Source organism: Lonchura striata, chromosome 29 (genome assembly GCF_046129695.1).
Source record: "Lonchura striata isolate bLonStr1 chromosome 29, bLonStr1.mat, whole genome shotgun sequence".
Classification (NCBI taxonomy): Eukaryota; Metazoa; Chordata; class Aves; order Passeriformes; family Estrildidae; genus Lonchura; species Lonchura striata.
Genome location: NC_134631.1, coordinates 6,220,214 through 6,247,693, shown reverse-complemented (window position 1 = coordinate 6,247,693; position 27,480 = coordinate 6,220,214). Strand labels below are relative to the sequence as shown.

Here is a 27,480-nt window from a genome sequence, read left to right as displayed (position 1 = left end):
TTGAAATGATAAATTGTTTCTCTGTCTCCTGATAGGAATTTGTGAAAAATGCCAATCACTTGGTTTTTAGAATTTTAAAAGTTTAATAATTAAAAAATGGTGAAAAAATAGGAATAGAATTAGACTGATAAAAATTTATAGTTAAGACAATTACAAGACAATAAAAAAGAAAGAATATCTGAGGTCCAGATGCTCTCAGGCACTTAAGCCAAGATGAATGTACCTTGTGAACAATTGAATCACCCCTAAAACAATACACTGTTGCATATTCATATATCCTTCGTGGTTATGCATACATTATATTTGAAACAAAAAACTCTGCCTGTTGTATGTCAACTGTTTTCTTTAATCCCCACGGGGTCTTCGAGTCTGAGCAAGGCGTGAAGAAATCAGCTTCTTCTAATAAGAAAACTATAAATTGCTCTTCTCTGGAGAATTTGCATGTTCCTTGAAGCGAGTATCTCATTCCTTAAACCCCCCGCCCCCCACACACATACATAGTTTCTTTTTTAACTACTAAAGCTTCATTTTATCTACAAAGCTACATTTACCATACTGTTATATGTAGCAGATATAATTGGCGCCATTTCTAATATGATATATGTGACATTGAATATTTGTTAGATTTGTTAGAACACTCTAACACTCTACACGTTTTTATTAGGATTCCCCCCCACCCTCGCAGGTGAGACCGGGTGTATATTGGAAACTGATTTACAAGTAAGAAGGTGCGGCTCCACAGGAGATGGGCCATAGCTGGGGAGATACAGGAACCCCCGGTGCTGATCCTTGCCTGAAGGACCCGAGATGGATATCATGGAAATCCTTGGGCAGACACAGGTGAATGCAGCGTTCCCTCCAGTAAATTTCATCAAGGGATTCAACAAACTCCAGACACTGAATTGTTCTCCCTCATCACCAAAAAAGAAAATCTCATTAACATATAGACTCTTAATGGAAGAAAAGACTGATTGCTGAAATCTTGGCCTCAGGCAGAATTTTCCCTATAACAACTGCTTGTGCCAGGATGGAGGTGTGTGGGCATAGAGGAAAACCTCTGCTGAGGCTGACCTCTTTGTTGCACACCCAGGGCCGACCCCGGGCTCCACTCTGTTCTTTCCTTGTGGCTGGCTAGGTAGAATTTGATTGCAAAATAAATATTTTAGTTTTTCATATTAATTTGTCTAGACAAACTTTCATTTATAACAGTTGTAATACATAAAAGGAAGAATCTCCATTTCTTCCACCATCCCATGCTCAATTACCCCACTAGTTAGTTTTTAACACTGTTTTCCCATTTTTGGATTGGTGTCTGGGTTGTTTTTTTCTAGGATGACCTCCCCGTTGTCATCTATTTTCAACAATCTGATATATTAAACTTTCCACAAACACCCCTTCATTAGCCAATAAATAGTCTAAAGCCAAACTATTCTGGTACACTGCAGTTTTTGTTTGGCCTTTATGATTTGATATTAATTCCAGTGCCTGAGCAGCTTTGTTTGTTATCTCCTCTATAACAGCGTGGAGGCCTATAATATGATGCAGTATATAATTTGAAGTCAATACAGAGCTAGATTGCTGTGCTGGTTTCACCTTTTTGTTTATTAATTGTCTTTATACCAAATCTTGGACTATATCTCTAAGATCAAATGTAAAACAAATCCATCTCTCTCCTTTTGGACATTCCATGCCCCATCTATTATCACATTTTCCTAATTTCCTTGTAATCCAATATTTTTCCCCATTTTGCCTGCAGGTACTCAATTTGGGTGAGTCTGTGGCTGTTGACATGGGTGTGTGTAACAAAAAGGAACTTTGGTTTCTTTCCATGTAACACTTTCTGTAACATTTGTGACACGATCTTGCTGCTATCTCAGAAGGGAAAAGACAACAAATGAGAGACAGAAACAGGAATGACAGAGGTCTGGCATGGCTTATACCCCCACCTCCCCTGCCTGTGGGGTTGCTGCCCACAGCAGGTACATGTGATCTTCTCGCTGGTGAGTACAGTGCTCAATCCAGGCTTGCCCTCTGTTTCCCTTGTCACTCCTTTTTACTGATATTTTTAGGCAAGTCCTTTTTGACACTCCTTAACTGTGGTTTCACATTGTTCCTCAGGTATCTCTCAGTCAACAGGCACTAATAATTCCGATCCACAAAACAGAGTTATTACTTCAGTTGTTTTGAGTTCTGTCTGTATTGGGAATTGATTCAGTACTGATACCTCTTGCAACAAGAACATAGATTTTGTGAGATACAACACCAATTATTCCCATAATTTTAATATTCACTTGTAACCCTGCTAGCGTGTCCAGTATTGGGATGAATCACATAAAGTATACAGTATAGCACTGATGGCAATTTCCTTTCTTCCCTGTACAAACCACAGGCTAAGGCCAGACTATAAGAACTCTTTGACTCAAACACTCCCGATCCTCCTGTTTGAAGTGGCAGTGTTCCTCTGCCAAGGAGGTGTCGGAGGCGTCTCAGGGCTTATTCAGGCAGGGCTTAGAACCAGTGATGCAAGCTTTGCCTTATTTCTCAGTTAGGTGTTATTCTTTGTACCTGCCTTGGATCATGTGGGTCTTCCCAAACCATTACCACCCAGTCCTGGTTGAAAGTCAATTTGGTGTCACCAGTTTAGATGTGATAGTCCATTCCTCACGTTTCTTCACAAGTCCTCTGCCTCTGTTTCCCACTTTCTCTAACAACCTGAATACCACCTTCTTTCAACTACTCAAAAAGTCCTTTCTCTCACAATACCATTCAACACAATCCACCTCCCTCCAAGGAGATAAAGTAAAACTCAAAATAAACAATCTACATTATATACACTTCCATTAATCTACATTTACTCACTTTTATTTTTCACTCACTCTCACATACAACAAGAAGATACCTTTCACTTTCAAACAGTCTACATTACATATCTACATCCTGAGTGCTCATGGAATGTTAATCCATCAACCCAGCATGTTTAATCCTGGATGTCTCTCAACCCAGCAGAATTTTAGGTGTTAATGTTACTGTTGTCCAACCCCAGATCCCCGTGGGCATATCCTCAATCTGGCAACCCTGGGTGCTCTTGGAATGCAAATCCCTTAACCCAGCAGGTTTAATCCTGGATGCTCTTGGGCACGCTTATCCCTCAATCCAGCAGAATTTTTTGGGGCCCCTTATTTTTTCTTTTTTTTTTTTAATTTTTTTCCCCTGTTTTTCCACTGCCAGGAAAACTTTTGGCTTCTCTCCACGAGGTTCCACTTCTTCCCTAAGACCCAGTCCCAGTTTCCCCGGTGGGGGGATTCTCTCTTTTTTATCACTCCCTTGGTCTCTTTACTGGCCGCTTTTCTCACGAAAAAGACAAAACACAGCATGAGAGACTGCAGCAATCACTCATTCCCCCCTTATCCACCCCATCCCAACAAATACTCACCTGTCCTTTGTCCTTGGGTCTTGGTTCTTCGTGTACACTTTAGTCTCAGGGGCTAATTACCGCGGTTTTAGGTAATCCTTTCCCTTTTTTTTGTTTTATTGTCTCCTTTTGCCCATGGATCATAACTTGTGTCTGTGGTCACACACCAGGGGAACAGAGAGAGGCTGCCTAAATAGGGCAGGACCCGTCTTCCTCACCCTGACTCTCCTCAGGCCCCGGCAGAGAGGTGTTAGAAACCATCTTTGCCACCATAGTTGTGAAAAATGCCAATCACTTGGCCTTGAAAATTTTAATAATAATAACATAGTTATTAAAATACTAATACAATTAGAGTGATAAAAATTTAGAGTTAGGACAATTAAACACAATAAAAACCAAAGACTTAAGGATGTCTGGATGCTCTTGGGAACTTAAGCCACAACATGCATACTTTGTGAACAAAGGGATCACCCTTAAAATTACACTATTGCATATTCATATATCCTTCATGGTTATGCATACATTCTGTTTAAAACAAGACACTCTGACTGTTCTATGACAAGTGTTTCCTTTAATCTCCATGGCGTCTTTGAGTCTGAGCAAGGGGTGAAGAAATTTGCTTCTTCTGATAAGAAAGCCATAATTTCCTATTCACTGGAAGACTTAGGTGTTCTGTGATGGTTACCTCAAAGCGAGTATCTCATGCCTTAAAAGAAAAGCCACATAGATATTTTATGTTTTAACTACTAAAGCTTCATTTTAACTATGAAACTACATTTACCATGCTATTAAAATGTTAATACAGCACTACTAATTAAACTAACATATATGCATTCTTCATGTTGGGTGTCTGCTGGATTTTCCCCGGAAAGGACCCATCTCTGCACAAAGCCACCTTTTTTCATTTCTAAATTAAGTCTTTCTTTCTCTGCCAACTGTGGTTTCTCCACCCCGGCTGCAGCCACTGGTCATTTAAAACTTTAAGAATCTTTTTGTACAAGCACAACTGACTTGATGTATATTTTACATAAGAACGAATTATTCCACAACATATATTAGAATGGGGCTGCAGAGACCCACCTGCAGATCCATGGGGCTGCAGAGACCCACCTGCAGGTCCATGGGGATGCAGAGATCCCCTGCAGGTCCATGGGGATGCAGAGATCCCCTGCAGCCCCTGCAGGAGCCGGGCTGGAGCTCGGCGATGCCTGAGAGGAGGCTGTGAGCCCGCGGGCAGAGGGGCCCCGCTGGAGCAGCCTGTCCTGGCAGGACTGAGCCCGTGGCACAGTGACCCACGCTGCAGCACTCGGAGGGGGCTGTGCCCAGGGGATGGACTCCGCTCCGAGAAGTTCCTGGAGAAGTCTCGGCCGGGAGAGAGCGCAGGGTGCAGCAGGGAACGACTCCTGTCCCTGAGCAGAGGGAGAAGCCCCGGGGGATGAGCTGAGCATGGCCCCATTCCCTGTCTCCTGCCCTGCCGGGGGAGGAGGTGCAGCTGGGAGCAGGGAGGCGTGGGGAAAGCTGCATTTAAGGCTCTGCACTGACTTCTCCTTCTCCTGCTCCGAGTCTTTGGAGTTTTCTGCCAGAAATCTCTCCCCTGCCCCACCCACCCACAGGGCTTCGGGCAGGTTTCCCTTTTTGGGGAAATCAAAGGGAAGCTCTGATGCACTAACGAGGGGCAGGAGAAGTGAGGCTCCTGGGCTTCCCGCAGAGGCGGAGGCACGGGAGGCGCAGGGCCGGGAAAGCCGTGGCGGGAGGCGCGGAGAAGTTTGTTTGTGTGGGCAGCTCAATCCCGGCCCGGGCCCGGGCCCGTGCCGGGGCTGTTCCTCATCTCCGGCTTTCCCCTCACGCAGCCCGGGGGCGCCGAGAGCGCGGGGCGAGGCGGGGCCGTGCGCAGAGCCCGCCCCGAGCTCGCTGCCATTGGCCGCCGGTGCCGTCAGTCGCGGTCGCGGCGCGCTGATTGGTGGGAGCGGGGCGCGGCGCGGCCCCGGCGGCGGGCTGAGGGCGGCCGTGGCCGCGCAGCGCCGCCATTGGCCGAGCGGCTGTGCGGGCCCGGCAGCGGCGGCAGCGGCCGGAGCGCGGTGAGGCGGCGGCGGCGGAGCTCGGAGGCGGCCCCGGCGCAGGTGGGAGCCGCGCTGGGCTCTGCGGGGGCTCGGGGCCGGCTGCGGGCGGAGGGGGCGGCAGGGGGCTCCGGCGGCTCGCCGGTGCCGTGTCCGGCCCGTGCCGGCCCCGGGCTGAGGGCGCTGCGGGAGCGGCTGCCCGCGGTCTCCTTCCCGCCGGGGCCGGGCAGGAGCCGCTGCCGGAGCAGCGCTGGCTCGGCCCGGCTGCTGTGGGTAGGACAGAGGGGCTGCCCCGCGGCCGGGAGCGGGCGGGGAAATTCCCGTCGCCGGAGGTTCGTGTGCCCGGCGGAGAGCGAGGAGTCCTGTCAAAGTGACTTTATTGCCGAGCAGGGGCAGAGGCCGTGGGGCATTTGCCGTGCGCTCTCTGCCGTGCTTGTAGTCCGCAGCCTCCTTTTTATCCTCATTTTCCCGGCCGCATCTCCCTCTGCCTTTGCCCACCGGCTGAGTTCCTTGGAAGGTTCCGACTTCCCGATGCGCCTGGAGCCTGTCCTCGTTAATGTGCACCCTCCTTTTGTAGAACAGCCGATATTCATGGCTCTGTTAAGTCTTTGTTCTTCTCCTCGAAGTTCGGGAATGTGGCGGGACTATGAGCAGCTGTCTGGGTCAATTTGTAACATTTATTGGGACTGATTTTTTCTCTCGTTACTTTATTCTCTACAAGTGCCTGGCCCTATCTCCAGGCAGATTCACTCCTTGACTCTGTTTTGTCCATCCCGGGTCCTCTTTGGTTTTGGGATTATTCTCGGTGCCCTCATTCCCTGTCCTTTTGTAGCCGTTTGTGGATCAGGAGGCCTGGCTGGCACCTGCATCCCCTGGCTCAGCTGCTGGATGAGCTGCACTGCCAAGGTGTGGAGCATGGTAAAAAGATGAGAGTTGCTGCAGCACAGAAGAGGAGAAGCAGCATTCGTTTAACCCCTGGTGTGCCTGGGAGCCAGGAAAGTGTGTCCCATTCCCATGCTTTCCATGTTTGGAGCAATACATAAAGTGCTCTCCTATTTCCTTTGTTATCTTTTTTAGCAGTTTTCTCTTGTCATCTCTTTGCTAACATCAGTTTGAGACACTTAGTTTTCCACAAACTACTCCTTTTTCTGCTCACAGATAATCTGATCCCATCCCCTGGTGAAATGTTACGTTCCTGATTTCAGTGGCTTGGTCGGCAGGAAGGTCAGGAGCTGGAGCTGTCTGGTTGATTCTTATTCCGAGGACAGCTTGTAATCTAATGATGCCTTAGAAATGATAAATGGTTTCTCTGCCTCCTGATATGAATTGGTTTGGGTTCTCAGGGGCTGGTCCATGGTGTTGTAGGACTTGGTCTGGTGGCCATTCAACTTTTCCCCATCTTTGGGTGCTTCCTCCAGCCGGGGCTGCATCAGTTGACTGCTTTTTTCTAATTACATCTTCAATATTTAAATTCCAGCTGATTTTACTGAACCTATTATAGCAAAACCCCCAGTGCTCTGATACACCCTGTACAGCACAGGCAGTGACAGCAGATGTTGGAGTGGGCAGAGGGATGATCCCCCCCTTATTTTAGTGAAGTTTTCACAACATTCTCCATTTGCTGTTTCCCTTTGCAGCTTCAGCCATTTCTGTTTCAGAGTCAGAGACCCTCAGCATGGGCTCTGCCTTCAGCTGTGCAGATTCCATCTGTGCAAGCAGGCAGAGCTTGGGGTGAGGGGCAGAGGGAATCAGCCAATTCCTGCCCCAGGCATGAAGAGCCAGGTACATTGTCTCCACTTTGCCCTGACAGTGTTAATTTGCATTTCTGAAGCTCCTCTCTTGGCTTCCTGTTTATGAGTTAAGGGGTCACTTTTCAATCTCTTCTAGTTTTGGAAAATACAGCCAAGACGTGAACATCAAGGAACCCAGACCAAAATTTTGGTTCCTCGAAGAGCATCACAGAAACATACACGAAAAATTTACAAGGCAATTCACATTTTTCTCCTTCTCAGAATAAAAACTCATTCTCACATCTCTGATCCGAAGGTAACCGGCAATATAGAATTGGGAGTAATACAAAAAATACTCTTATGCCCTAAACTTTGCATTGAAACTGCAGGAAAAAGAAAAACTCCACCCATATGTTTAAGGGACCCTTCAGAGACGTTTTGAGATCATCATCCCTTTGGCCAGGACCCCTCCCTGGCTTTCCCTTTTCTCCCCTCCATGGGTGCCCTGCCATGTTCACTCCCCGAGGATCCCAGGGCACTCACTGATGAGATTTTCAGTGCTCTCTCCCTGCTGACTCTTCCCAGACCCCCTGATGTGTCACTCGTCTGTCTCCTGGTCACTCCCGGGTCCCAAATCAATCCCCGGTGCCGCTGCCAGCCAAGGGAGCCGATCACCCAAAGTGGGTGAGGCACCTTCAGCTGCACTCCCTGCCCGCCGCCCCGGAGGGTTGAAGGAATTCAGGATGAGCCCCAGGGTGTGCGGGAAAATTTACTTCAGAGGTTTCTGTCCACAAAGCTGACAGAGGAGTCCTGTGAAACTAATTTCATTCCTAAAAATGGGAGAGGCCATGGGACATTCCCCATGGGATCTCTCCACTTGTTGGAGGACACAGCTTCCTTTTCATCCTAATTCTGGCCACATCTCCCTCTGCTTTCCCCATTGGCTGAAGTACTTGAGAGCTTCAGACTTCCCAATCCACCTATTACATACCCACCGTAATATGCTCCCCACTTTCATATAGCAAACGATATTCATGGCTCTGTTAAGGCTTTGTTGATCTTCTGGAAGTTCATTAATAGAGCAGGACCTTGGCTGAGCAGCAGTCTGTGTCATCAGTTGATAGCATTTTCTGAAACAGATGGCTTCTCCTGTCACTTCCTTACATAAAAGTTGCCTGGCCCTATCTCTGAGCAGCTTTAGAGCATCTGTTTGTAAAGACACTTTCCTGTTGTTCTTTTCATGGGGTCCCCCGTTTGTGGGACATCCCCCCTGGAGCAGGGTGTCCCCTCTGTGCTGCAGCCCCAGGGCTCGGGCAGAGCTCAGCCAATCAGAGCCCGCGGCGCTGATGACTCACCAGTTGCCAGGCAGACTCGCAGCTCCCCGCGTTCCCCACCTGGACCCACCTGCGCCCCCCCTCGGCCCCATGGCCCCGCGAGGGGAATTTGGGGAGGTGGGAGTGGGGCAGCGCCAAGGCCGGGCCCCCCCGCGCTGTCCTGGCGGGAGCGGCTGCAGTGGGGACCGAGTGCGGGCGGGAGCGGCCGAGAGCCCAGCGCTGCCCCAGCCCGACCTGCCCCAGCTCCATCCCTGCCCCTGCGCTGGGATGCTGTGGGTGTGGGGGGAAGAGGGAGCCGGCAGTGGGTGCTGGGGCTGGGGGCAGGAGGAGAAGGGAAGGAGAAGCAAGCTTGAGGAACAAAATGGTCAAACGGTTCAGGTGGCAGGAGAGGGTGGGATTGTGCAGGAGAAGGAGGAATAGCAGGAGGAAGAGGAGTGTGAGGAAGAGTAGAGACACAAGAGGAGGAGGAGCAGAAAGAGGAAGCAGCAGAAGGTTCCACCCCTCCCTGTGTCTGCAGCCTCCCCCCAGCCCCAGGAGTGCTGCTCCCCCCACATGCAGCAGGTGACTGTGGAGGGGGATCCACAATTTTCACGGGGTGAATCTTGGTGTTTCTGAGCTTGCATGGGCTAAATGTTGGTGCTTTGGTTTTATGTGGCAGCTGAATCATTATGTTTTGGAGGAGGCTTTTGCTGAGCTGTGATGTTTAGGGAGTTTTTGATTTGTGTCTTGGAAGTTTGCAGTATTTTTGGGCTGAATCTTGGTGTTTTGGAGGTTCTTACAGACACAAGATTCCAAATGACTTCCTGAGATCAACTTGGCCAAGGAGGAACCTCCAGTCCAAGCAGCTCTCCTCTTGTTTTTTCCCCAAACCAGGATTTTTAATTACGTGGGCGTGGCTGGATGGAGGAGGAGGAAAAGCCCCGGAGATGCTGCAGGAGGAGGAGCTGCAAACCCAGCCCAGGGGTCTGCAGGGAGGAAAGAGCCCCCCTGAGCCAGGAAGGCGGGCGGAGATCCAGGCGGAGCTCGGAGCTGGTGGAGAAGCCTCATGGCAGGGAGAAGCCCCACAAGTGCTTGGAATGTGGGAAGGGTTTCAGCCGGAGCTCAGGCCTGATCCAGCACCAGAGGATACACACTGGGGAGAGGCCCTACGAGTGTGGGGAGTGTGGGAAGAGGTTTCGGACCAGATCCCATCTCCTCAGTCATGAGCGGAGTCACACAGAGGAGAGGCCCTACCGCTGCCCCGACTGTGGGAAGGGCTTCAACCGCAACTCCAGCCTCACCGTGCACCGGCGCATCCACACCGGGGAGAGGCCCTACGAGTGTGGGAAGTGTGGGAAGAGCTTCAAAGACAGATCTGGCCTGATCCAGCACCAGGTGATCCACGCTGGGCAACGGCCCTATGAGTGCTTGGATTGTGGGAAGAGCTTTGGTTGGAGCTCACACCTGAGAATACACCAGCGCATCCACACTGGGGAGAGGCCCTACGAGTGTCCCCAGTGTGGGAAGAGGTTTCGGACCAGCTCCAGTGTCCTCCTACATGAGCGGAGTCACACAGAGGAGAGGCCCTTCCACTGCCCCGACTGTGGGAAGGGCTTCAAGCGAAACTCCGACCTCACCGTGCACCGGCGCATCCACACCGGGGAGAGGCCCTACAAATGTGGGGAGTGTGGGAAGAGCTTCTCACAGTACTCAACCTTGACCCGGCACCAATGGAGGCACCAATAAAAGAAGCCCTGTGAATGCTCAGAGTGAGGGAAGAGCTTGGAGTGAGGGAAGAGCGTGAGGGAAGAGAGTGAGGGAAGAGTTTGGTGTGAGGGAAGAGAGTGAGGGAAGAGCTTGGTGCGCTGCTGCAGCTCCATCCCCCATGGGAGGATCCGGGCTGGATGATCCCCAGTGACCCCCGTGGGGTAGAGCCCTGGTGTCCCTGTATGGGGAATAAAACAGAGAGTAAAGCAATGGAGCTGATAAAGGGGCCTGATATCTGAGGCCTGACTGAGCAGAAACTGTGGGAGACACAGACACAGTTTGTCTCCCTGGGCAAGAAGAGGGGACAGTGGGGGGTGACAGGGGTGTGACAGAGGGGATGAGGAGATGACAAAGGGACAGAGGGGACATCAGAGCCCTCCAGGGAGGGGACAAAGGGGACCCTGGGAGGGCACTGGTGCCACCGCAGGAGGCCACAAGTGCTACCAGGTCCCTGACACCTCCTTTGTCCCCTCCCCAGGTGTCCCCGTACCAGCTGGAGTCACTGGTGAATGTGGTGGCCACCCTGTGTGTGGCAGCCACCGTGACCAGGTTACAGAGGGACGAGCAGCAGCTCATGTCCCCAGAGTCCCTGCACGTGAACCTGAGGAACTTCACCTGGAGTCTCGGTGAGACCCTGGAGCAGGGCGATGTCACCTCCCTGGGCCACCGTGGTGTCCCCTCCCTGGGCCAGGACCTGGCCCTGCTTGGGGCCACCCCAGGGGCCACCTGGGCCGATGTGAGAGCTGCGGGCTGGGCCTGGCAGGAGTTGGTGGTCAGGCTCGAGGACAGCCGGGCCCTGCTGGCCTGGGATGCCACCGAGCTCCGCGACGCCCGCTGGGACGCGGCCATCGCTGCCATCCGGGCCGGGGACCTGCAGAACGTGGCCACCCGCAGGAGGACAGCTGGGAGCAGCCTGGTGGCCACAGCCCAGCAGCTGAAGGTGGCCCTGGGCAGGGAAAAGAGGGCCTCGGCAGGGCCAGCACAAGGCCCAGGTGGCTGCAGCCACCAACGAGACCATGGGAGAGGCCGTGGTGGCCAGCAGCCAAGCCATGGTGGCCACCAGAAGGGGACATTGGGCACAGGTGGCCCTGGGGCCACTGGAGCGCTTGGTGGAGGAGTGTGAAGGAGGCAGGTGGTTCCCCGAGGAGCTGCAGCGCCAGCTCGGGGACATCGAGGCCATCCTGGAGGGGACAAAGAAGGCGTCCCCTGATGTCCCTGAGGCCTTGGTGGCCAAAGTGGCCGAGTTTGAGCAGCCGTGGGATGTCAGTGCCTGCCTGGGCAAGGATCACCTGCTGGGGACACTTGGGGACATCCACGACCTCCTCTTGAGTCCCTGTGGTGGCTCCGGCGGCCCCGGTGGCCCCAGCAGGCGCGCCCTGGCCCAGCGGTGCCAAAAAGCCGTGGAGGATCTCCCCAGGCTGCTGCAGCGATGGCACCGCTCTGATGGCATCAGGGACAGTGACATCCTGGTGGACAGCGCTGGCGTCACCAGTCCCCTCCTTGCGCGGGATTTGAGACCAATTCGGAGAATTTTCTGGGAATTTTCATGGGCATTGTCCCACATGCTGATGGGAGTTTCTGGGATGACGTTACCAGCCGCACCTGGGGACATTCTGAGAGCACTCAGAAGGCTTTTGCATTCCCCTGCTGCCTTTTGCATTTTTCTGCTTTTTCTATTGGGTTTGGCATTTCTCTATTGCCTTTTGCAGGTTCCTATTGACCCCAAGCATTTTGCTCAGGTGCTCATACTGATACTGATTATTGATAATTCCTTGCAGCTGCTCGCTGGCACAATAAAATCTCAGAGTTTGCATGGACAAGTCCAAGGCAGTGTGAGCTTTCTGCCAGGATTTGGGAATCCTTTACGAATCCAATTCTCACATCCCTGGGCCCCCCCGGTCCCGGCGCTGTTCCCGGGGGTCCTGCGGCTCTGGGGGGTCAAAGGGGAGGGGGCGGAACCCCCGTGATGGGTGGGGGGCACAAAGGGGGGTCCGGGCCCGGTGCTCGGGGGGGTCGGGGGCACTGAAGGGGTGCGGGTGCGGTTTTTGGGGGGTCCCGGTGCTCGGTGAGGGGGGGTCAGTGCTCAGCAGCGGGGGCTGTCCAGGGACCCCCCCGGCCCCCCCAAATCCCAGCTGGGTGTGAAAAACAAAGTTCACTAAGGGATTACTAAACAAAGTTTAATCAGGGATAAAAAAGGGTTTTGGGGCTGGCCAAAGAACTCGCCCTCAACTTAACCCTTTGTTCTCCGGATCCGGTTCCACTGCAAGGCCACGAACACACTCCTGAGTTTTGACATTATTCAAACACTCCCGGGAGGTTTGGGTGTCCCAGGAACTCGTGTTTGGGTCTCACCTCTGACTTGTCTGCAGGACATTCTGTAGATTAAGTCAATATTTTTGATTTCTTCTCATGGTTCCACCCTGTTGTTTCAGGCCCCCGATAAATTCATAAATTCTTCTGAGCTTTGTGTCACTGGTATCACCTGGTGGGACTGGTCCACAGATGTGGGAAACACTGGAATTGTTTTACACCTGAGTCAGTCACACAAAAGCATTTTAACATTGCATAGTCTCTATTTCAATGTTTATTATTGATCTGTTTAATATTTATCTATTTTTAATATATTAAGGCATATGATACAATATCTGTTTATTACTCTAGCAGTAAATTTGTTATACGCTGCACACATAAGCGGATCAATTTTATTGTTCCAGGGAGCAGCTGCAAGGAATTATCAGTAATCCATATCAATATCAAGTACCACAGCAAAATCCTCGTGATCAATAACACCTGCAGAAGGCAATACAGAATTTCAAAAGCTGATTATTCTATTGTCATTTATAACCCAGCTCTGCTGCAAGGCACCGAGGGGCTCATTCAGTCCCTGACCCACCGCCACCCCCATCAGTGTCCCCAGAGCATCCTCAGAATGTCCCCAAGTGTCCCCAGTGACGTCACCCCAGGAATTCCCATCAGCATTTGGGACAATTGCAATGAAAATTCCCAGAAAATTCCCCGAATTCGTCTCAAATCCCGCGTGGGGAGGGGAGAGGGGAGAAGTGACAGCAGCGATGTCCCTGATGATGTCACCGTCCCCGACGACGTGACAGCGGTGACATCGCTGTCCCTGCAGCAGCCTCGGGATGTCCTCTGTGAAAAATGCATATTTTATGGTTGGCTTTTGCAAGTATTAAATTGAATAGGACTTGTATTATGTTACATTGATTAGTAGTGCTGTATTAACATTTTAATGGTAGGGTAAATGTAGATTTGTGGTTAAAACGGAGCTTTTGTGGTTAAAACAGAAACTCTGTGTGTGGGAAGAAAGGAATGAGGTACTTGCACCGGGACAGCAGCCACAGGACACCGAAATCTTCCAGAGAAAAATAATTTACAGATTATTGTAAATGCAGGCGAGCTGGGGGGAAGAAATGACGATGCCTGACTCCAGCTCAGAAGGATGAATGGTTTCTTTATTAGAACTATACTAATATACATTAATATACTGTTTAAAGGAGACACTAAAATACAAACCTGCTTTTTCTATTAATATATTGTTTAAAGGAGAGACTAAAACTACTAACTTGCTTTTTCTATTAATATACTGTTTAAAGGAGACACTAAAACTACAAACCTGGTTTTTCTATTAATATTCCATTTAAAGGAGATACTAAAAGTAAAAACTGCTTTTTCTATTCATATACTGTTTAATGGAGACACTAAAACTACTAACCTGCTTTTTCTATTAATATACTGTTTAAAGGAGACACTAAAACTACAAACCTGGTTTTTCTATTAATATTCTACTTAAAGGAGATACTAAAAGTACAAACTGCTTTTTCTAACTCCCAAATCTAACTCCTTACAACTCGTGACCCTCTCTGAGATTCCAGCCCCAGGGGGGTTGGATTGGCCCCAGGCTCAAACGATCCTCACCAGAACCCAACCCAGCAACCACCCCACAACAATTTGGGTAACAAATCGTTAAACAATTCTCCAAACACGTTCCACATGCTAAAACAAGGAGCAGAAACAGAAATTGTTTTCTCTTTCGTTTCCCTCTGTGCTCCTCTGTGGAAAATGCTGGGAGGCAGAGCAATGTGCTGCCACAAGCGCTCCCTGATTAAAGGAAATTCACTCTCCGTGCCCCGCTCAGCCCTGCGGGCGCCGCGGGATTGAGAAGAGGCTGCCACTGCTCCGGGCTCTGTGGCTGGACAGGATTGATGCATCATGCATGAGATCGATGAATATGCAACAGGCTGCTGCTTTTAGGTTATTCCTTGTTCAAGGCGTGGCTTTGGCAGCTCAGTGCCCGAACCATCCGGACGTGCGTAATCCCTCGCTTTTTATTGTCTTGTCAGTGTCCTGACCTCATTGTCCACATGGTTATTGCTCTGATTTTATCGCTGGTTTTTAGTAACTGTTTTATTACTAATAAACTTTTACAATTTGAAAAACCAACTGATTGGCATTTTTTGCAGTGCCCAAAAACATCCGGATGTCCGAAATTCTTCACTTTTTATTGTCTTGTCATCGTCCTGACCCTCATTGTCCAGATTCTTATTGCTCCGATTTCATTGCTATTTTTATAACTATTTTATTACTAATTAGCTTTTTGAATCACTAATTTTTTAACATTTTCAAAACCAGCGAGTGGCATTTTTCATGGTGCCCAAGAACTCCTGGATGTCCAAAATTCTTCATTTTTTATCGTCTCATGGTGTCCTCATCCTCATTGTCCACATTTTTATTACTCTGATATTATTTATTAGTTTATTTTTTTTGTTACTATTGTATTTTTATTTTTATTCTTAATAACTATTTTATTACTAATAAATTTTTAAAATTTAAAAAATAACTGATTGTTATTTTCCACAGTGCCCAAAAACTCGCAGATGTCCGAAATTCTTTGTTTTTCATCGGCTTGTGGTGCCTGACCCTCGCTGTCCACATTTTTATTACTCTGATTTTATTTTTAAATTTTATTTTATTTTTATTTTATTTTTTTCTTATTTTATTTTTATTGTTTATATTTTTAATAACTATTTTATTACTAATAAACTTTTAACATTTCAGAAACATCTGATCAGTGTTTTCACAGCGCCCAAAAACTGCTGGATGTCTGAAATTCTTCATTTTTTATCGTCTCGTGGTGCTCTGACTCTCATTGTCCAAATTTTTATTAATCCTATTTTATTGCTATTTTTATACTTACTCTATTAATAATTAACTTGTTTGAATCAGTAATTTTTAAAAGATTTTAAAGAAGCAGAACTGGTATTTTTCATGGTGCCCAAAAACATCCGGGCATCCAAAATTTTTTTCTTTTTATCGCCTCGTGGTGGCCTAAATGTCATTGTCCAGATTTTGATTACTCTGATTTTATTTTTTATTTTAATTTTATTTTTTATTATTTTAATATTTTATTTTCTTTTTTAATAACTATTTTATTTCTAATAATTTTTTAAAATTTCAAGAACAACTGACTGGTGTTTTCACAGTGCCCAAAACTCCCAGATGTCCAAAATTCTTCATTTTTTATCTTCTTGTGGTGTCCTGACCCTCATTGTCCACATTTTTATTGCTCCGATTTTATCGCTATTATAATTATTAATTTATTACTAATTAACTTGTTTAGCTATTAATTTATTACTAACTTGTGTAATAATTAATTAATTACTAATTAACTTGTGTAATCAGTGATTGGTTTGTGATTTTACAGACGCGCGATCGGCGCTTTCAGAGCTCGCGGCGAGCGGGAAACGTTACACGGGAACGAGCTTTGGATCGATTCCTGTGTGATACTGATCAATAATCAATAACTAATGCTGGATCAATTCCTGTGTGATACTGATCAATAATCAATAACTAATGCTGGATCGATTCCTGTGTGACATTGATCAATAATCAATAACTAATGGTGGATCAATTAATTTGTGACATTGATCAATAATCAATAATCAATAACTAATGCTGGATCGATTCCTGTGTGATACTGATCAATAATCAATAATCAATAACTAATGCTTGATCGATTCCTGTGTGACATTGTTCAATAATCAATAATTAATAACTAATACTGGAACTATTAATTTGTGATATTGATTAATTAATAATAAATAATTGACATAGGATTGATTTCTCTGTAGCATTGATTAATATTAAATAATAATGAGTGGATAAAAGTTTCTGTAATATCGAGTGATTAATAATTAATAATTACTAATATCTAATAACATAGATAGATTCCTTTGTGATATTGATTAATAATTTATAATTTATATTGGATTATTTTATTTTTAACATTGATTAACACTATTGGATTTGTTACTTTGTAATATTAATAATAATTAATAATATAGGATTGATTTTCTTGTAATATTGATTAATAATAAATAAATAATAATATAGGATTAATTTACGTGTAATATTGATTCTTAATAATCAATAATTAATAATTAATATTGGATAGATTTCTTTGTAATATTGATTAATTAATCCTTAATAATTGATAATAGATCAATTTCTTTTTAGTGTTGATTAATTAATAATCAATAGTTGATATTGGGTCTATTTCTTTGCAATGCTAGTAATAATAAAGAATTAATAATTAGTACTGAATTTATTTCTCTGCAATATTGATTAATTAATAATCAATAGTTGATATCGGATAAATTTATTTGTAATGGTTAGTAATAATCAAGTATCAATAATCAATAATCAATAATTAATATTGGATTGATTTATTTGTAATATTGTTAAAAATGCCGATTGAATGATGCGCAGCTATTGATTATTGATAACTCATTGATACTGATTATTGATGATTCACTGCTATTGGTTATTGATAACTTGTTGCTATTGCTCATTGGTAACTCCCTGCTATTGATTATTGATAAGTCCCTCCTATTGATTATTGATGACTCACTGCTTCGGATTATTGATAACTCTCTGCTATTGATTATTGATAATCTGCTATTGATTGTTGATAACTCTCTGCTATTGATTATTGATAACTCCCTGCTACTGATCATTGATAATTTACTATTATTGATAATCTGCTATTGATTATTGATAATTTGCTATTGACTATTGATAACTCACTGCTATTTATTATTGATAATCTGCTATTGATTATTGATAATCTGCTATTGGTCATTGATAACTCACTGCTATTGATTATTGATAACTCACTACTGTTGATTATTGATAAGTAACTGCTGTTGATTATTGATAACTCACTGTTATTGAATTGGAGGTGGGGAGATGAAGGAACCCGGGGGGAGGAAACTCCTTTTTTTTCCTTTCCTCCCCCATTTTTTTTCCCCTTTTTTTGTCACTTTTTTTCCCCCCATTTTTTCCTCCTTTTTTTGCCCCTCTCTCTCCTGTGACAAAAGTGAAGATTTGATGAGAAATCGATAAAATGGGAAACGAAACTTTTCTAAAATTGCTTTTTAAAAAAAAATCCAATGAACAATTGGAGCTGGGTAATTGGTTCTTTAATGACTAAATTTGTGCTTTGGGTTTTTTAATCAATGCTTTAAAAAAGAACCTTAAAATCCAAACTGGAACAAACTCCTCCAGTGCCACCAACCCCACCAGTGTCCCCAATGTCCCCAAATGTCTCCAAATGTTCCAAATCCCCACTCAGGACACTTCGGTTTGGGGGGTGGTGTAGTAGATAGGGACAGGCGAACGGAAGATTTCGGGATGTGACGGAAAGAAAGACCCCTTCCCCCTCTCACCCTGCAACATGTTATCCATTACCCCAAAGAATGTAACCACACCTAACCCAGTAGTTTTCCACTCCTGACTAACCCTAGAGACCCTACCAACCCCCCCTGACGTAGCAGAGTCCCCCAAGACTATTTAAACCCATGAGATAAGATAATAAAGGCTTTCGACCGTCCACCACACTGGTGCCTGCGTGTGTCGTTGGCCCGAGTGGCCCAGGGGAGACTGGGCTGCCGTGCTGTTCCTTGAAACCAGGTCGCCTTGCCTTCCCCTGAAGGCAACATAACTGGTGCCGAAACCCGGGAATAATTCGCTCGGGCAGCGGGTGTCGCCTGGACAAGAGCAGCGGCCAGACCGGTGAAACCGTGTTCTCGGCAAGGGAGACGTCCCAGGACCCGCGATCATCATGGATGCCATTGCCAGGGTCGTAAGTGAGGTTCATAAGCAATGGGGAATTGAGTGTAAGCTCAAAGACTTTTATCTTGCTATAGCAAGGCTGCTTGAGCTTGGGGCAATTGAACGCCCTGTGGATGTTTTGCATCCGGAGATATGGGAAAAATGCACAGCCGCGCTGGCCGAGGACACGAAATCCTCAGGCAGCGGCAAATGCCTTAAGGCATGGGGAAAAGTAGAGAAAGCCCTGCGCAGAGCAATAGAAGAGCAGGAGACATGGAGCGCAGCGCGTATGTGTTTATTGGTTACACCCAAGCTAGGCGTAGGAGCGGCAACGCAAACCGCCCCTGAGGGTGACCCGCCCGGGAGCGGGGATCCGGGGGGGGCCGGTGCATCGCCCCCCTCCCCGGGCCGGGGCCCGGGGCCCCCCACGGAAACCTCCCAAAAATCCGCGGCTTCCCCATCCGCCCCGCCACCGCCGGTCGGTGACCCGGTACCGGAGGTGCAGCAGCGCGCAGAGCTCTGTTGGCAGGGACTGGCGGGGGAAGCCAGAGCCGCGGGAGCCGCGGCTCGGGAGGGGATCCTGCCCACGCCGCCTCCATACGCCTTTGAAAATGGCGCCGGCAGCCAAGGGGAGGGGCGGGGCGTGGGCAGTCTCGGCGCGAAGAGCCCAGAGGCGCGGAGTTTCGCTAATGCGCGTGTGCGGGAGAAAGAGGAGGAGAGCGGCAGAGGGCTCGGAGCCGATCGGCAGCCGCGCCTGACGCTGCCACCATATAAGGGAGAAACCCACCCCTGCAAGAGGCAGGGCGAGCCCGGGGGGCGGCAGCGGCGCCACCCCCGGGGGGAGGAGCGGGGTCGGAGCCGCACAAAACGGCACCGAGCCCCGGAAGTGCGCTGGCATTCGACTTCCGACTCTGAGTCCAGCAGCAGCTCCGGCAGCCCAGAAGAGCTGCCGGGAGCCGGCTGGGACTCTGAGACAAAGGGAACGGAGCCAACGCAATTTAAAACAAAACCAAGTAAAGCTTTAAGCCGCACCAAAAAGCAGCCACAATACGAACCAGCCCAGTTTACCGACTGGGGAGAAATAAAAGAGAAAAACACAACCCACCCCAAAACCTTGCCCCAAAAGTCACCGACACCCCGGCTAGCCATGCAGATGTATTCCAGATAAGCCGCACAGCCGAGTCCGATCCAAACCCAATTTTTCGTATGCTAGAAGCTACCTTTCTAACCCTAAACGAAACCAAACCGAACCTGACTAACTCCTGTTGGCTTTGTTATGATGTTAAACCCCCTTTCTACGAAGGCATTGCTTTAGACACCCCCTTCAGTTACTCCACAGCCAGTGCCCCCCACCAGTGCAGATGGGACACTCCCCGCAGAGGAATCACCCTGAGTCAAATCACAGGACAAGGCAAATGTTTTGGTAATGCAACTTTAGCAAAGCAGAAAGGCAACTTCTGCACTAAAGTTGTCAAGCCCAACAGAAAGATCGGTAAGTGGGTGGTCCCATCCGCATCTGGGATGTGGGTTTGCCAGTGATCCGGAGTGAGTCCTTGTGTGTTCCTTGCCAAATTTAATGACTCTATTGACTTCTGTGTCCAAGTTCTGATTGTTCCTAGGGTCCTGTACCACTCAGATGAAGAAGTGTACCACCTTTTCGAAGAACCTGACAGACTCCACAAAAGAGAAATAATCACAGGTATAACTATCGCAATGCTGCTCGGCCTGGGAGCAGCTGGTACAGCCACAGGTGTCTCAGCCATCGCAACCCAACAGCACGGACTCTCTCAGCTGCAAATGACCATCGATGAAGACCTGCAGAGGATCGAGAAATCCATCTCCTATCTAGAGAAATCAGTCTCTTCGCTTTCAGAAGTAGTTTTACAGAATAGGCGAGGACTGGACCTCTTGTTCATGCAACAAGGAGGACTGTGTGCAGCTTTGAAAGAGGAATGCTGCTTTTATGCAGATCATACAGGAGTCGTTAAAGACTCTATGGCAGAACTCCGAGATAGACTGGCTCAGAGAAAGAGAGACAGGGAAACCCAGCAGAGCTGGTTCGAATCCTGGTTCAATCAATCACCTTGGCTCACCACTTTAATTTCTGCCCTGGTAGGTCCACTGGCAATACTGCTTTTAGCTGTTACCATAGGACCATGCCTGCTGAACAAGCTAGTCTCGTTTGTTCAGGCCCGTCTAGAACGGGCAAACATTCTGTTTGTAGGCCAGCAACAAATGCTGTAAACCAAAAAGTGCGAACACAGTCAGCTGCAAAAGCCTTCAAAACTCACCTTGCGAGATTTACTCAGGTTTACCAAAAACCCTTTTTTCCTTACCAAGTTACAAGTTTGTACCTCACTCCAGTGCCTATATCTACGACTACCTCATGTTACTTATGAAAAGGAGGGGGGAGATGTAGTAGATAGGGACAGGCGAACGGAAGATTTCGGGATGTGACGGAAAGAAAGACCCCTTCCCCCTCTCACCCTGCAACATGTTATCCATTACCCCAAAGAATGTAACCACACCTAACCCAGTAGTTTTCCACTCCTGACTAACCCTAGAGACCCTACCAACCCCCCCTGACGTAGCAGAGTCCCCCAAGACTATTTAAACCCATGAGATAAGATAATAAAGGCTTTCGACCGTCCACCACACTGGTGCCTGCGTGTGTCGTTGGCCCGAGTGGCCCAGGGGAGACTGGGCTGCCGTGCTGTTCCTTGAAACCAGGTCGCCTTGCCTTCCCCTGAAGGCAACAGGGTGGATGTCAACCCCCGTTTATTTTGGAAATATTTGGTGACACTGGGGACATTTGGGGACACTGGGGAAATTTGTGGTTGGGGACATTTTGGGTGGGGGGGTGGTTGGGGACATTTTTGGGGGTTTGGGGACATCAGAGCTGTCACATGAAGAGCCCCACTGGAGTGAGAGAGGAGGGGACACATTGGGACACTGGGGACACGGAGATTAAGTGGGACACTGGGGACATTGGGGACACCGGTGTCACCTCCCCGCCGAGGGCCACAGGCACAGGCTGAGCGCCCCGATGACGAAGGCCACCAGGGCCATCCCCACCATGTCCTCCACGCTGGGCCCAGTGGCACCTGTGGGGACATTGGGGACGCGTCACCGACACCCCTGGGTGGCACCGACACCCCCCGGGTGGCACCGAGCCCGTCCTGGTGGCACCGGCCACACCCCAATGTCCCCAGCTCTGCTCCTGATGTCCCTTAGGAGATCCCAGTCCTGTCCCAAGTGTTCCCAACCCTGTCCCAGCTGTCCCCATCTCCATCCCTGTGTCCCCAACCCTGTCCCCAGTATCCCCAACCCCTTCCCAGGTGTTTCCAACCCTGTCCCCAATTCCATCCCAGGTGTCTCCAACCCTGTCCCCAGTGTCCCCAGGCATCCCTGGTGTCCCAAGACCCTCCAAACCCTGTTCTCAATGTCCCCAAGTGTCCCCAACCCCACTCCTGATGTCCCCAACACCATTCCTGATGTCCCCAACCCCATCCCAGGTGTCCCCAGCCCCAGTCCTGGTATCCAAGACCCTCCAAACCCAGCTGCAGGTGTCCCCAGCCTTGCTCCTGTGTCCCCAACTCCATCCCAGGTGTCCCCAGCTCCAGTCCTGGTGTCCCAAGACCCTCCACACCCCATCCCTGATGTCCCCAGTTGTCCCCAACCGCATCCCTGATGTTTTCAAGTCTCCCAAACTCCATCCCTGATGTCCTCAGGTGTCCACAAACCCTGTCCTTGATGTCCCCAGATGTCCCCAATATCCCCAGCTGTGCCCAAACCCTGTCCTAGATGTCCCCAGGCATCCCCAGACCCCATCCCTGATGTCTCCAGGTGTGTCCCCAGGTGTCCCTCACCTGCCACCACCACGGTGACCCGGTGTGGGGTGTCCCATGCCGCGTGTGTCACCAGGCAGCTGTAGCTGTCCCCTGGCACCGCTGCAGCCACGCGCAGCCCTGCGCTGCGGCTGAAGGTGCCGTCGGCCGCGCCCCGGTGCCCGGAGCTCCAGCTGGGCCCCAGGGTGGTCACCAGGGTGTCCCCCAAAGTGTCCCCCAAAGTGTCCCCCAAGGTGTCCTCCAGGCGTGGCCGGGCGTGGCCGCGGGCACGGCGCTCCCAGCGGATCTCCACATCCAGCGGGAAGAAGCCGACGGCGTCGCAGCGCAGCTCGGCCGGGAGCCCCGGGGACAGCCGGGACGGCAGCAGGGACACCCGGGGAGGGGCTGGGACACGGGACAGTGAGCTGGGGATACTGGGAGGAACTGGGAGGGACTGGGAGGGAACTGGGAGGGACTGGGAATGGATTGGGAAGGAACTGGGAGGGACTGGGAGGAAACTGGGAGGGAACTGGGACATACTGGGAGGGACTGGGAGGAACTGGGAAGGACTGGGACATACTGGGAGGGACTGGGACATACTGGGAGCCCCTGGGAGCCCCGGCCCCGCCCATTCCCGGCACTGACCAATCAGTCGCAGCCGCAGCACCTGCTGCACCTGCCCTGGGGCGCGCTCACGGAGCAGACGAAGGCGCCATCGTCCGACCCCGAGAGCGGCGGCAGCTGCAGCGACACCACCCTGGCGCCCCCCGGCGGCTGGGAGGACCGAGGAAACGTTCGGCCTCAGTGGCGCCCCCCGGCGGCTGGGAGGACCGTGGCTGGTCTGTGCCCAAAATCACACCAGAACCCCCCCAAAAAAACCCCAAAAAATACTCCCAAAACCCCTCAAAAATTGCCCCCTAAACCCTTCCAGAAACACATTAAAAAAGTCGCCAGAAATCACCCCCAAAACTCCCCCAAAAAAACGCAAAAAATGCCCTCAAAACCCCCAGAAATCACCCACCAAACTGCTCCAGGACCTCCCAAAAAGCCCCAAAAATGCTCCCAAAACCTTCCAAAAAACCATTCAATGCCCACAGCGCCCCCTAGTGGCCAGCAGGTTCAAGGCTGTCCCGTGCCAGTGGCGCCCCCTGGTGGCCGGGAGGGCCAAAACCATCCACTGCCAGTGGCGTCCCCTAGCGGCTGGGAGGACCAAAGCAGTTCCATGCCTGCAGCGCCCCCTAGCGGCCAGGAGGACCACGGCTGTTCCAGGCCCACAGCGCCCCCTGGTGGCCAGGAGGACCAAGGCTGTCCATTGGCGCCCCCTACCGGCTGGGAGGACTGAGGCCGCCCACTCCCAGCAGCGCCCCCTGGCGGCCAGGAGGATTTGAACTACCCCCCCGCTCGGCGGTGCCCCCCGCTGTCCCCGCAGGGCTCCGCAGCCCCTCCCCTCCCCTCCCCTGCGCGGTGCTGGGGGGGCTCCCGTGGCCCCCCAGGAACAGCAGCACCCCCGGCACGGCCTCGGTGCGGCGGGCGGCGGCCGAGTCGAAGGCCAGCAGGCGCCGCGTGGCGCCGTGGCGGTGCCGCAGCCGCTGCAGCGTGAAGGGCCCGGCCGGGGCGCAAAGGCGCAATGCAGCCGCCCCGGCGCCCCCAGCAGCGCCCACATCTGCGGCGTCCGCGTGGACACCAACAGGGACACTGCACGGTGGGACAGGGCGTCATGGGTGTGCGGACATCGGGGACACCGGGGGAACATTGGGGATGTGGGGACATCAGGGAAGTGGGGGGACATTGGGGACACCAGAGACATTGGGAACAATGCGGATCTGGGGGGACATCGGGGACATCAGGGATGTAGGAGACGTGGGGATAATGGGGACATCAGGGACAATAGGGGGACATCAGGGATGTGGGAACATCTGGGGGGACATTGGGGACATCAGAGACATTGGGATAATGGGTGGACATCGGGGACATGGGGACATTGGGGTCACATTGGGGATGTGGGGACAATAGGGATAATGGGGACAATGGGGGGACACTGGGGACATCAGAGACATCAGGGACATTGGGGACATTGGGACAGTGGGGGGACAATGTGGAAAATGGGGATGTGGGATGTCCTGGCTTGTAAGATAAGCATGTATTCTATTGCCATCTGTTGGAGGTCGGGCAGTATTCTTATCTCTTCCAAGAACAATGTCTCCCTCCGGGGAGATATCTTCTGTTCATGGACCATTGAATGACTCACTGCATGACCGGTAAAGTTACATCATCCCATTGTGAGATGCTCCACCCAGAGGGAGGAGCCAAGCACCCCTACCTGAATAAAATCAGCATTTTTGGGGCACTGGACAGCCACTTCGCTGGATTCCCCGAGGAGCAGCTTCTTCTCTGCTGAATTCCCAGAGGAAGACCAAGCCCAACTACTACCAGCACTTCAGAGAAAACTCCACCCTTCTAGAGATCACTGCTTCAGCAGCATTTCATCTGCCACTCCAGGAGGAGCAGCCACCATTTAACTGGACTACTACCAACACCCTGACTCCTCAGGGTGTCAGGTTTCTGACTCCATCACTAGTTTTATTCATACTAATTACATTTTTTAAAAATTATTATTTTAATTTAGTTTTACTCCTAGTAAAGAACTGTTATTCCATTCCCATATCTTTGCCTGAGAGCCTTTTCTTAAATTGTGGTAATTCGGAGGGAGGGGGTTTACCTTTTCCATTTCACAGGAGGCTTTTGCCTTCCTTCACAGACTCCTGTCTTTTCAAACCTAGACATGGTCCTTGTTCGTTTTTTGTCCCTTGTGTGTGTGTTGTGGGCTCGGGTCTGTCTCTAGATCCCCTTGTAGGCAGGGGCGGCCCTGTTGGCCGTGCGGAGCCCCCGTGGTTTTCTGGGCTTGTGCCAGGAGGGTTCTGGGGTGGGTTGAAGGTTGCTGCTGGGGGCTGCCAGGTGCCCATGGCACACCGCCCTGAGAGCGCCCGGTCTCGTCTGATCTCGGGAGCTGAGCAGGGTCGGGCCCTGCTGCTGCTGGGGGCAGCGAGGACGATGTCAAGGATGACAACCTCTTGCTCCACCTGACCACCGGCAGGCTGAAGATGGTGGACTTTGATTCTGACATCTCCTTCAAAGCCAGGTTCCACAGGGAGTTTGCAGATGAGTCCACACGCAGGGGGATGCTCCCAGATTTGGGCATTGTACAGCCTGGCTGGGAACCAAAGGTTCTCCCTTTGCTGGGGCGGATGCAGCTGATCCTTCAGTCGGCTGCCAGGCTGCTTTTGGCAGGGCTGGGGCATGGGCTGGGGTGGGTACGAAATGGGAGTGGGCTCCTGGCCCTGCCAACAGCCCCCAGCACCCACTGTGCCTCGGGCTGGAGCTGGGCTGGGGCAGCCAGCCCGACACAAACAAACCCCCATGGTGGGAGCAGAGGTGGGACTCCAGACCCTGTGCAGGGGCTGCTTTGCTTTGCAGGCAAGGAAGGGCTTGGGCTGCTCCACTGCCCTTGTTTGCTTTGGGATCATCATGGGGGCCGTGCAGGGGAAGGGAGAAAGCCTGGGGTTCCCTCCCCATGGTGGGTTTTTCCCTGGCATGCAGGGGTTGGGCCTTCCTTAAGGCCCTGACAGAGATAAGATCTTTGACCTTTTTTCTTGTTCCCCTTTTTGTCTGTAATCTATTATCAATAATTTGATGTTTGTTTTCCTTGAGGAAGCGTTCCAGGTGGGGTCCAGTCTGGATCAGGCCGTGCCTGGGAGCAGCTGCGGCGTGGATGGGCCGTGCCCTTGGAGAAGGCTGAGGGCATCGTTTGGGAGCAGCTTTTCTTCCAGCAGGGGATGGCGTGAGGTGGGTCCTGTCTGCTGGGGATGGTGGGATCAGAGCTCTGGGGAGATGGCAGCGAGCACAGGAGCGTCCTGCTCTGGGCAGCTGCTGAGGGCTGGAGGTGCCGTGGCCGGCTGCAGGCTGGGCACATGTCCTGCCCTCCTGCTCTGCTCCCAAAGGCAGCAGTGATGGGCAGCTCTGGGCACAGCTCTGGCACGGCCAGCATGGCCTGGGCACCGCGGGCGGCTGGGACAAGGGGACAGGAGCCTTCAGCTGACGGGGCTTTCTGGTTTCTCTCCTTGCAGCCGGGCTCTGCGGGTGCTGAGGCTGCTCTGGGCTCTGCCAGGGCCCTGCTGGAGCTCAGCACCGGGCTGCAATCAGCCAAAGGAGAAATGGGGTGCCCTGCAGCACAGACTGGCTTGAGCATTTCAGCAACACAGCTGAAGTCTGCAGAGTGTACACCTCCAAGGAAAAACACACAGCCACCCAAAAAATAAACTTGTTCAATAACTTCTGAAATGAAATCAATCTGGGATGACCCCAAATGACTTTTTGCAGCTTGCTCAAGCAGTAGCTCAGCCCTTCTCTGAACTGTTCTCTCCCACACCTGCTTTTTACTTCCCAACTGCTCCCTCTTTTCCCCCAGTGAGTTCCCAGCCCATTCCAGTCTCCATCACACTGTTGCCTTCCTTGCTGCCCCTCACCATGAGGAAGGCCCAGTCCCAGGCTTAGGGACTCATCCTGTCACTGGCTGAGGAGCAGCAATGTCTCAGAGGTCTGGTGGGATTTTAGTGTCATTCAGAGCTGCTCTCCAGCCCCTAGCTCTCCTCACTGCTGAGTTCCCGGTCCCTTTTCCTCGTCCTTGCAGCAGGATGAGCTCTGTGAATCCCCTGGAGCCTCCCCACTCTTCCCAGCCCACGCACCCACCTCAGTTAGGCTGAAGCTGCAGCTTCTGTGTCTCCTCTGGCACACCAGTGCAGTCCCCTGTGCGGGGAGCCCCAGCCCCAGAGCACAGCACTCAGCAGTGCAGTTGGGGCTGGAGCAGCTGCCCTGCAGCCCTGGCTTGGCTCTTTGTGGCAGGGAATGCTCCCTGTTTGCAGCTGTCCCTGCAGGATGGCCCCAGGGCAGAGCCCAGCCGGGCTCCCACTGCAGCCCCTGAAGCTTGGGGCAGACAGTGGTCCCAGAGCTGAGGTTCACGGGGAGCTCCCGGAGCTGTGCCTCGCACTCTGTTGCCGTGTCACCGTGCAGGCTGGCTTGTACGGGGTGAATGTACCAGCCCTGCTTTGACTGACAGGGGCCTGGCCCATCACATCTCTCCCAAGGCTGCAGGCATTGCCCAGGCCAGAATCTGAAGGGGCACAGAGATCAGAGCAGTGAAATCATCCAGACTGGGTTTTCAAAGGCCCTTTAGAAGGAAGGGCTTGA

At 50.8% G+C, this 27,480-nt stretch overlaps 1 protein-coding gene across 1 annotated transcript in view; it reads left to right on the top strand.

Moving 5' to 3' along the window:
- LOC144247626 (uncharacterized) overlaps nt 1-10,258 on the top strand; it is a 552,118-nt gene extending 541,860 nt beyond the window's left edge. Inside the window, 1 exon segment of the mRNA XM_077788934.1 lies at nt 9,586-10,258. Within this exon segment, the coding sequence (XP_077645060.1) occupies nt 9,586-10,258 (673 nt within the window).
- The last annotated feature ends 17,222 nt before the right edge of the window (nt 10,259-27,480 follow it).